Source organism: Falco peregrinus, chromosome 8 (genome assembly GCF_023634155.1).
Source record: "Falco peregrinus isolate bFalPer1 chromosome 8, bFalPer1.pri, whole genome shotgun sequence".
NCBI classification, from domain to species: domain Eukaryota; kingdom Metazoa; phylum Chordata; class Aves; order Falconiformes; family Falconidae; genus Falco; species Falco peregrinus.
Genome location: NC_073728.1, coordinates 52,444,067 through 52,456,028, shown reverse-complemented (window position 1 = coordinate 52,456,028; position 11,962 = coordinate 52,444,067). Strand labels below are relative to the sequence as shown.

General features: G+C 37.0%; 1 protein-coding gene across 2 annotated transcripts in view; it reads right to left on the bottom strand.

The window, feature by feature from the left end:
- Positions 1–394: 394 nt before the first annotated feature.
- The window catches only part of GABRB2 (gamma-aminobutyric acid type A receptor subunit beta2), a 170,936-nt gene continuing 159,368 nt past the window's right edge, over positions 395–11,962 (bottom strand). Inside the window, exons 11-12 of one of the 2 annotated variants that reach the window (XM_005231726.3) lie at positions 8,249–8,299; positions 395–4,659 (exon numbers count right to left, since the gene is read on the bottom strand). In XM_005231726.3, the coding sequence (XP_005231783.1) occupies positions 4,312–4,659; positions 8,249–8,299 (399 nt within the window). In that variant the 3' untranslated portion in view covers positions 395–4,311. The remainder of the gene's footprint in view (positions 4,660–8,248; positions 8,300–11,962) is intronic. The other variant, XM_005231728.4, reaches the window with a different exon arrangement.

The window sequence follows — 11,962 nt, the reverse complement described above, 5'->3', positions numbered from 1 at the left end:
TGGTTGCTCACATTGTATGTTCTATGTACACATAGCAAAATGTTATGATCACTACTGATATAGTATTGTACCCTGGCCATCCCACCCTAGATTATTTTATAGAAATAGTTAATATTTTTGCCTTTTTTTTTTTCCCTTGGTTCCCTAAAGAATTTGTTGGTTTTCAAAACTTACTAGTGGACAATGCTGTTATAAAAAGAGAGAGAAGAAATAGGCAAGCAATGTGAGGACTAGTCTAATTTCAGATGCTAGGAGGTACAGTACTATCATCATGTCAAACGGTGCAATGCTCCATACGAATTATAAGCATTGATCTGCTGATATAGAAATGCCCAGTTACCCTGTATAGTAAGTTGTTTGGTTTTGTTTTTTTTTTAAATACATTAACCTTTTCTTCTCAAAAATATATTCATACACTGGTTGATGGTAGAAACAAAACTATTATTAGCTTATTCCTTTAACACGCCAACACATAAATGTCTGTGCATATATATACTCAGTACGTGTATATATACACACATATGTCCATATAGACATGTAGGTATATGTCCATATGCACATATAGTTGGAAAATGTTTAACATCTGTTCTCTTATGTTTAGTACTGTGTTATAATATAGAATTGGAACACAGTCTAATAATTACAGTGAAAATTAATTGAGGTTTAATTTCAATGCATATTTGTCTGAAATAAATAGAATTTTTTTTCCCCAGGTGTAAGACCACCACTCATTTTCTCTATGCATTGTGCTTTTGTACCTTACAGATTTTATGTCTTTTTTATATAGAATGAAAAACTCTCTGAAGAACTCTGTGACATGCTGTTTCTAAGACTCTGTTTTCCTCCCCTGGGAATGAGAAAAGAAATGGCCACAATGTCATTGCTTGAGTCTTTCTTCCCAGTCATTACACTGTGATAGGATAGAAACATAACATTCCTTATGCAAACACAGAAATATGTTGCATGAATTTTCAGTTCTGAAAATGTGTATCATACCTATTAGCAGTCATGTACAGTATATATTTACAGATTGATCTCAAAGATTTCATTAAAACTGTGCCATGTTATAGTCATAATTTGCCCATGAATTTCACAAAGATGAAAAACACCTTAATTGCTGGCTATTATGTCTAAGAGAACAATAAAATGTGCAACTATAATTATATTACAAGGTTTATCTAAATTATTAACTTAGATATTTTGTTTATTGAAACTAACAACAATTAGCACGATTAAAAAGATCTAGAATATTCATGTTCGGTCAATTCCAAAGTAAAAGCAAATTTATGCTCGTTTACCTGGAGGGTAGCACACATAGGAAACCCCGTATCGCATGTGTGTTGGCATAATTTCTCACTTTCACACAAGTATCTCAGAAGAGGAGTAAGTGCTCACCTTGGGCTCGAGTCACGCTTTTCCCTTGACAGTGTCTCGCCAGTCTTACCCCCATCTTTTTGTATCACAGTGTTAAGCCTTAGTACAAAATGATAGAATCCTTCTCTTTTGCTAATTTTATACATCACATTAATAGCCAGAAGGATGTAGTAAAAGCAAAAGTGCTCCTTCCCCCCAGATAATATATCTTTCCTAGTGACACCTGAGCAGAAACCAGACATTTTCTTTCACTCTCTGAATAGCGACATCAGAGAGTATTATGGCTTGTACTGTAACTTCAGATAAATTAATGTGCAGTTCTAGGATTCAGTCTCTGTGGTTTTCATAACAGCTGATGCAGTAAACCAATGTGGAGTCAACATATTCTCTGTAAGATTTTATATTTGACGTGTATCAACCACAAACGGGCTGTGAGCTCCCTGTATTCACACTAATGCTTCTGTGACATAAAAAAGGAGTTGGCAGCAATTTGTGAAATGAAAGAAAAGCTTGTACAGAAGAATACTATAAGACTGCTTTTATTTATGATAATTGATAGCATTTTTAAAGAACAGACTTAGAAGAGAAATACTGAATTTTGATGTGGCTCCTTTTCTTAGAATTGGGAACCAATTCCAGCATGATTCATACCTATCAGTTGAAATTCCAAATGCATCTACAAATCTTACTGCGTTATGCATGAAGTGCACTCAGAAACTAAGGATGTGAACAAAAAGCAACATTTTGACTTGGAAAGTTAACAGCATGATGAAAGCCTGCCTCTACGTATCGCAGAGCCTGAGCCTGGAGGCAGTACACCAACATACGCACAGATCCCTTGAAACCCACAGGTGCTGTGTCTGCCTGGCAAACCCCACTTCAGGCTCAAAAATATTCTCTCTGATTTGAGGCAGAAATAAGCATATGATATGCTCAAAACAAAGGCAGGAAATTGGCCTCTTAGTTCCCAAAATTGTTTTCCTCCTATCACTGTTATTCACTGTCAAATGTGGGAAAACCCCACAGAAACTTGTAATAAAATCACTCTTTTAAAGCAAGAACAAAAGATTCAAATAAAATATTTTATGAAAAATATTCTTAAGAACTAGCTTAAAGTATCGCCAAAGGAATACCTAATGGGGGAAAAAAGTATCTGCCTGAAAAAAATTCCTTTATTATTTGGAAGCTACTTGAATTCTAGGTTCTTTCAGAAATTTGTACACAGGTGAGAGGTAGCATAGATACAACAGATGTGGCTTTTTCTTCATGAAATATTTTGTGTCAAACAGTATTGGGGATTAAGTAAAAGCCATCAGGAATTTATACTTTTTATACAGTTCTTACAAAGTGGTTTGTTTGTTTGTTTTTTTTAATTACAGAAAAAGGTTCCACAACAGACTAAACGGGAAACTCTGCTTTGGCTATAAAACTACTTTCTGTCTATTCTATTTCATCTGTAAGACTAAAGCTCTATGGGATGAAAAAAAACCACAAACCCAACCTTTTATTTAGAAAAGTTTCCTAAAGCAAAACTGAAGTTTGCTACTTTTTCAATGGAAATCACCCTAAAGCAGGAAACATTCAGGAGTGTAATTAAATTCTTAAAGTGATGGCTTACCAAATTTTTCCCTTTAAAACAGTGCATTAAGGAAAAAAAAAAAAATCAAAAGCGAAACCATATTGCCTAATCCAGACTGAGAAAATACACTCAGTATTTTTTCTACTGAAATACATATGCTTGGACGGTTGCTGTTGAAAGAGGTATGATACCTTTAATCAAACTGGATGTGAGGTGTTAAGCGTAATGACAGTAGCAAGCACAACACTGGAAAGATTGCAAACTTGGAAGAAATCACACAACTCCACATAAGTATTTCAGACTAAGGTATGTACTATAACTGACAACATTCAATTGCACAGTATACATATATGTGTGTGTGTATGTCTGTGTGTGTATATACACACACTTTAACATATACGTAGCCTTCCCTCCCCTTGGCCCTGTATTTTACAACTGCTTTCCAGCTCTCCCTACCCTAGAAAGGCAGGGCACCATTGGTTTCCTTCAGCCACCTCGAGAATTACTATTTGGCCAACCAATTTTGGCACTTTGGACAGATGGGTTTGCTTTCCCCAACACAAAACAGCAGCGTATCTCCCCATTCAGAATTAATGCATTTTTATACCATTGCTACATTCCTCGATTGGTCACCACTACAGCCACTTTGACTGTGAACATGTGTTCTCTCTTTAAAATCCAGACAAAACTAGTGCTTTTTGCTTCAGTTTCTGTGCAAACACCCAACCCTAATATTACCAGTCAAAGGTTTAGTTCTTTCAATAAATAACAGGAAATACCTGAATATGGTTGGGAAACCTCTGACCATCATAATCTTGGAAAGATGATAGGCACTACTTGTTTTCAAGTTTACACATTTAAAAGGTAAAGTGTGGATGTTTCATAAGCACGATAACAACTTAGTACACTCTTCTAAGTGTAGATGCATGGCTCGGCTGTGCAGTTTCTCTGGGAATGGTATGTACTGCTGTTGAAACTAGAACTTGTTTCTCAAATGCTGTTGTACAATGTGTATCACTAAACTCAAATGGCCATTAAAAAAAAAAAAGAAAAAGACAATTAAAAAAGAAAAGAGAGTGAGGGACAATGAGAGAAAAGCGATTGTCAAAATCCTATGCTTTCACGCTCAAAATGCACTTATATTTTGAGAAGGGGATATGTCCATACTACAACTTAACATATTTACGATTTAGCAGATACAACCAAAACATTATAAAAACAGACCATAGAGTGGGCCAGCAACTAAGGTGTTTTAAAATAACTTTTTGTCCTGAATAGAATTTTTCTAAGTCCCACTTTTGGCTGTACAACCGATTTGAAGAGAAATCCAGTTCTTGCTTCCTGCGTGGCTTTGTTTCTTAGTTCACATAGTAAAGCCAATAGACAATATTGAAGAAGGAAAAAACAACAGGGAAGAATATGCGCGACCATCTATCTATGGCATTTACATCAGTCAAGTCAGGAATGGTAATTTTCAGTTGAGATGCACGTCTCCGTAGCCTACTTTTCTTCTGTGCCACATGTCGCTCCAGGGCGTTGCGACCGAAGCTGTGCCGGGGTAAGCCAGCTTTCCGGTACTGGATGCTTGAAGTGTCATACGCCAACATAGTGCTTCTAGGGTCCCCAAGCCCCATCACAGCCTCGGAGGCAGCCATCTCATTTTTAATTTCAAGTGTGCTCAGCAAAATATTTTCATGCGGATCCATCTGTAAAAAATAAGAAAACAGATTTAACAGGGAGAAAGAAGCGCGATCAGTTGCAAACTGAAGCCATGCTGACAAGGGCTAGCTAGATCTAACATTACTAATTCATTGGATGTCAGCCTGTCTAAAAGACTTTAAGCATAGCCGTGACTGTATTTATTGCCTTTTTTTAAAAAAACAACAAAACAAAACAAAACAAAAACTCAGGGAGCAGTAAGGCCAGTATATTACAATGGAGTAACCGGTGTTGCCCTAGCCCCCGTGGTCAGTGAGCAGAAGCAATACCTGGAAATGGAATATATGCTCAGCTCCTGAAAGTGGGATTCTGTCACTGGGTAGAGTTATCTGGGGCAAGTATTAAACTTTTCAGGGTTTTTAGAGGGAAATCAGAGGGGAAAGGGTCTGATTTTTGGGGTTCTCTTCTTTCAAATGAAAGCTTCTGTTCTGAAAAAAACCTTCAGGTATTCACAAGGTGTCTCTGCCTCTCTGAAATAAGGCCCCGAGCACTGCACAGAGAATGCAAGCCTTCAGTCCCTGTGTCCCTAACAGGACTCCTGATTACTGGGGCAAAGGCACCCACAGGGTCTGGCTACATCTAAGTGAAAACTCCATTCCCCAGCGCTAATGAATTTTGTAAATACGGTGCATGCTGTGGAGACCTGAATGCCGGGATAGCAGAGATCTGTGATTTCAAGCAAGGAAAAACATATACAGAGTGTAATCACATCAAATGTACATCGACAGTTGTTTCAATGGGTACTTTTAGCTACTATATATATTTTTAAAGGCAGCTCAGTGAAAAAAATATTAATGCATTGTTGTAAAGAAACCCCTTAGACAATCAGTGGGATTTCAAAGATGAGAAAGTAAATTCTGCTCTTAGGCAATCTGGAGTAGATCTGAAGTATGGTAGGAGAACTTCAAAATAATCCATTTATAGAAAACAAATATAAGGTTATTTAGGAAGTTCTAATCCTCCTCAGTCTTCCCTCCAAGTACATCTTTTGAACTGTGCAGTTACAGATTATAGTTAAATAAAAATACTTTAAAAAGCCATAACAGCTAATGAGCAGCTAATTCAGCACACTGACTTAGTGATGCTAGTACAGATATACTCCAGGCCAAATACGAGATGAAACTGTGCCAGAACTCCTTTAAAAGTAACTCAGTCACATTATTAATCATGTATACAATATACACCATAGTTATTATTGAAAGTGCCTTAACTGTGACTTCTGTGGGTTCCTAAACAATAAGATGGCATTAGTCTATTTTGTATTGTTTAGAAGCCAGCAGTCAGCAGCAGGTACCTTGCTGCACTACCCAGTATAGCATCGTATTTGCTGTTATTAAAAAAATCCCTACGTAATATTTCACATGGCATGGTGACAGAACTGGGTGGAAAACGCAGTGGGTTTTAGTAACATCCACTGCACAGCGTTATGAACTGGGAAGTCAGTTACTCACTAAAGTACTTCGGACCTACTGAAACACTGCCATTTGAGTGATTACATCTGTTCAAGTGATGCATAAAAACTGACATCGCTGAGATGCCAGATTTCCTTCCCTCTCTTCACCCCCCACCAATCTCTGTGAGTTTGCACCCCTCTAGTTTCTTTATATTTTAGTTTTAGATGAAATGTTGCTTGCTTTTCAACAAAGCCATACAAAATATTTGAATTTTCTAGTGTGTCAGGGAATTCCGTCTTTTTTGAGAAGCACTAGAAAAATGGGAAAGTTGAGCTGGAACTCAAGAAAATATCCTTTAAGGCCTCCATAGGATGGTGTTGAGCATGGTGAGGAAGCACTGTGTGCCAGCCAGGCAGGTGGTCCAATCAGTTCTCCTCTGCATTAGACAAAACTAAGACAAAAAGAGGATTCTGCTACTGTAATACAAACTAAAGCAAACATATGCAAATCCTTTCAAATAGATCCATGAAACTTCTAAAGAGAGCTTTCAAATATTTTCTTATCATGAGTGGAGCTATTTAGAAAATTCTTCCATGATATTCGGGGTAAGAAAAAATTGGCTGCCATTTTTGGTATAATATTTCAGACAAATAGCAAGACTTTCAGTATCCTGGAAAGAAAAGCAATTACAGGCACTTGGCATTCATTGATCCCAAGGACAAAAAATAAGAAAAGAAAAAAAAAAAAGAAAGTATCTTACAAGAGGGGTGCAAAGCCATTTGGAAACTACATTTTTGATAGTTTCACATAGCCTTAAGAAAAGAATAAAAATTTTAGTTTCCATGACATCAGGGGAAGCTTGGCATAACATCCACTACTACAACGGTTTTACCCCTTAGCCCAGAGGGTGGGTTATTTTCACCTCAATGTTGTGCATGCTAAGATACTATCTTTGGAAAGGTTTTAGTGCCAACAGATTGGTTCACATCTTAAATCTTCTTAGGATGAAACTACTTTAAACATTTTATCCATTTGATCTGCAATGATATTAGAAATTTGAGTGCTGTTTACACACTCATATACTTTCAATGCAACACAAATGCAAGAAAAAACATTTTAGTCTACTATAGTCAGATACAGACATGCTTTACCGACATGATATCACTCCTTCAGTTAACTTTTTGATTTGATTCTTTTGTCACTTCTATTCTCATTTCAGTAAATTTCTTAACACAGCAAATTGTGGCAGATATCTCGTAATCTTGGCAGCAGTTAGTAAGATTAGCGATGCTGAGCAGAAAAAACATTTGGCAATATTTTAAACTACCTTCCAGGGCAAAGTGTCTTCTTCTGCACATATCACACTGATATCAGAGTTGAAGCACAGCATTTTTCAATATTTCAAGAATTTTTCAGAAGAAATAATGCAAAATTAGCGATGGGCGAACCTTCAAGTGTTAGAATAGCCAGGCAAGCACCACAGAGGTCAGGTGCTTCTTAAGCACTCATGTGACCCTCCTGCACCTGGAACAGTGGATTGACTATAACAAGAACTGCATTTTTCATGGTATTTTGAATTCCCAATCTGAAAAATTCCCCAAGTTCCAATCCAAAAGTAGAAATGAATGTGAAAATAAAAAATAAACAACAACAAGAAGAAAGAAAGAAATTAACCTAAGTTTTCAACCTTTGACAAAAGGTTCCTTGTCAGATTAGAGAGAGCTGGGAGTGTTCTTTCCATCAAGTAGGTTCGCCCAACTCTAAATAAAACATGCTTTTGTAACTAAGTGAAGCCTGAGATAGAATGACAATGAATTACATTTATTGTACACAGCACCGCCCATTCAAAAGGATCCCAAAGCGCTTTACAAGCATTAGAAAGAAGAACCACTTCACTTCCGAGTGAAGTGCAATGTGGTGACTGACAGTGCAGAACAATACACTACATTTTAGTCAAGGCAATGGAGAATGCTGTAGCCAATTGAAACTATGGGGTGGGTGAGTGGTGGTGGGGAATGTTAGGTAAGCAGAACAGTTACATAAATTGGTATTTGGCCAGGTGCTTGGGGTTGAGATGACCACGCTATAAAAAAGTGCCATGGGATCTTTAATGACCATAAGTGGTCAGGACCTGAATTTTAAGTCTCTGAGGATATAAACATTAGAAAACAATGAAAGATACCTTTGTTGAATACATTTCTGGACAATGATATGTGCCAATTATTCTTCTGTCCTGCAAGTTAATAAAATCAAGACCAGATTCCTTAGAGATAAGGCAGCTATTATCTTTCATTTAAAATTAAAGCACTCTAGGGTAATAATAGGACAACTAATTAAAAGATATAGGGACCTCTAAGCCAACAATTAGCATCGGTATGTTCTGGCTTCAGAGGTGCTGTTACTGCCTTGCTCTGCTCCTCAAGGTAACATAACGTTGTGATGTAAATGTGTTTTTTCCAGCTGGTCACTTGACCAAGGAAGACATGATGATATGAAAACAATTGTTAAAATTATTCTGGGGGAAAAGTAAGTGTAAAAGTGGTTTCAGAAGGAGGTGGAAGAAAGTTAAAAAGATCTCTTGGTGCTGAAGGGTTGTTCAACCATAGAACTAGACTCTTTATGGTGAACAAAAGAGTTCAAACTTAATGGAGAAATTCCCAGGGACAAGAAAGGAAGGGAAGATGAATATGAAGAAAAAAGCAGCAGCAAGTACCATGGAAAGAAAAGGTGAAAGCAGAAGTGGAAGAGAAATGACTGGAGCTCAGCAACCATGCAAGAGGGTGGGGTTTTTATAAATCCGTCTTAAAGGTGGATGACAAAAATATATGATGTAAATGATGTTCACTTGTAGGTCCAGGTCAACTGGAAGAACAGCTGACTCTGGAGCCTTGAAAGAGACCACAACCTTTTTTGTTGGCCTCAAACAAAGGGAATACACAGGAAAGTGTAGAAATGTTACCATTATATATTCTTCCTGCTACCTAGAAACTCCAAAATGATGGCTTTCTTGAGGAATTCCTCTTACACCAATACATTAGCAACTGTAAAATACAAGGCAATTACAACTCCCACACACATACATTACGAATCGTCCGAGGATGACCAGATCTCTGAAACTACTAACGTCAACTAAATCAGCATCTTGGTGATAATGCTTTACTGTTATTCCAAACACAGCTTTATAGTAGGAGGTATATTTATAGCGATGAATTGGAAAGATAGAATATTGACATTTTTCCTTCCTCATATACTGTTTATTTTCATCTATAACCTTCAATTACAGGCAGGTACTGATGGCTCATTCTAGGCAGAATGGCTCAGAAACCATGGATAAAATAGACAGCAGGGCTGGAATTTCTGATGGAAAAACCTTGTGAAACAAAACAGTTGTTAATTCAAAAGTTTTTGTTAAGTAGGGCTGCCATTAGTTAAAAGCAAAATACGGTGAGCTAAACCATGAAGGGAAACCAGAAGTATACCTAATCTGTTAAAAAGATTAACACCCGAGATTAGGGCTCAGCAGCTATATCCTGAGATTAGGGCTTAACATTTATATGTCCTGTAAATCGACATTTTTAAGAACTGAGGGACAGAAATAAAAATCCCTTTTGCAATGAAGACCAACATGACATGCCTAGACATATAATTTAATTTGTTATAGATAAAGACCTTGGTACTATCTATAGCCTAGCTTCCCACCTCTCAGCAGCTCAGATTTCCTTGGAAAACCAGTACCATCCCATTCCTGACTAGTCACAACATCTCTGGCAAGATTAGGTGAAGTATGAAGTGCACTTTACATGTAATAGGGATCTTCCACCTCATCAGCAAAGTCTGACTTATTGATTGGGAACCACTGATGCCTGGGGACTGCACTGACTACACGAGACAACGTGCGGAAGGCAGATAGTCTTGTATAAGCTGCTGCTAGGTACACTCTGGAAGAAAAAAGAATTAATGATTTTCAAATGGCACCTGCTTAAAGCTATTACAGGCATTTTTGACACGATAAGCAAGTCTACTGAGATAAAGCTATATGAACTTATAAAGCACAAATGCCTGATGTTTCAAAATATCCACATTTGAAACAGCCCTAAGAATGTAACAACCGCTGCATTTCCATTGTCTGGACAGCACCAAATTTATCGCCAGTACCACAGTAACTATTGATGAAACCATGGATTGGCTCAGATTGCATCATACACCTAAGATTTGGGTCAGGCTGATTGGTTTCAGGCCAGAAAATCCAGAGAAACTCTGCAAATTAAATCAGGGTTTTCTTTAGGATCTTTTAAAGCCTAAAAATCTAAGCAAAAACCCAAGAGACCTGTGAGAATTTAAAAATAAAGTGAGAGAAAGTGCAAGATCTGCTCACAGAGCTGCAACACTGTTATAACTACTTATAATTTGACTCCTAGGCATCCAGTTTTACCCTCTGATACATGTCATTCCTTGATCACTATCATTAGGAACACATCCACAATTTAGCTGTAAGGATTGTACGATTCTGGAGAAATGGTTGAAAACATACACTTTCCTTTGGCATCCATTACTTCCACACAAGGTTCCCTACTTAAGACATTCAGAATAAGTGCCCACATAAAATGAAAAAGGCTAAAGTATCTTTGGCTTGATGACATTTGAATATAAATCAAGAAACATGAACTTGTTCAAACTGATGCACAGAATCTAATGTTCTAAATGAAAAGCCAACAGGCAAAATAGGCAAAATCAGGACTGCTTGTTTGAATTATGGCACAGAATAGGAAAAAATGGAGAAATGGTCTACTGGTGTCCTGTCCTCAGCTTGAACCTTACACCAACATCTTCTAAAATACCCCAAAATCATCCCTGGGGTTTTGGGAGTAAAAGAAGATAAATAACCTTAGCCCACCAAAAAAGAAAAACAGAGTACACTGTGATTCTGTAGAAAAACGTCTTCTCCTATTTCACTTTTGGACGAGATAATTCAGTCCAATGCAAACCCTGGTAAAGTGGAAGGAATAAATTATATAAGTAAGGCCATGATGTTGTACTACATGTAATTTCCATTCAAGTGCAGCAAATATAGTTGATCATAAAAAGTAAATAGATATCTGATGCAAGAAATGAGCTCGTAACTTTACTTAAGCAGATACATTAATTTAATGGGACTTAAATATAAGGTTAGCCACGTTTTCAAGTGATTTCCTGTGAATGAGACTTTCACTCTCAATCCAAAACCAGAATCATGCATATACACATAAGGAGGAAACAATTTTGGGGTTTTTTAACCTGCAAGAACTTATCACAGTGGTGGAGCTAAATATTAGTTAAGGAGAATTCTAACTGGGAAGTCTTCAAATTGGAATAAGGTTCACATTGATGAAATTTGAAGGTAGTTGCCCTCCTATCTGGAAATTTCAGGTACAGGTTTCTTTTTCCTCCAGAAGATTGCAAAACCCTCACTCAGATCAAAACAGTTCTTTGTAAGTGATTCTATCTTAAAAATCAAATTCTTCCATGAAAGAAGAAACCTCTCTTATGTTAAAGGTAAGCATCAACGACTTCTCTAGGAGAAAAGTTGAAAAAATAAAAAAAATTAATATCTTTGAACTTTCTGAAAGTATTTATTTTTACAAAACAAATTTTATAAATAATAAAAGGGGAAAAATATCAATCTTTCACTAAAAATTAACAGGAAGGAAGCAATGCAGAACTGGAATTTTTAAAAATTCAGTTGCAATTTTCAACGACAATTTTTTACCATTGAGACATTTAGGAGGAAGCAAAGGCAAGTGCTTTGGAATAGAAGTCTTCTGGGGCACCAGCTAACAACAGCTCTAAATGCTACCATTTTGGCAAGAAACAAGGTGTTAGGCAGCCCAGATTCTTATTAATACTGGTCTGGTGAAGT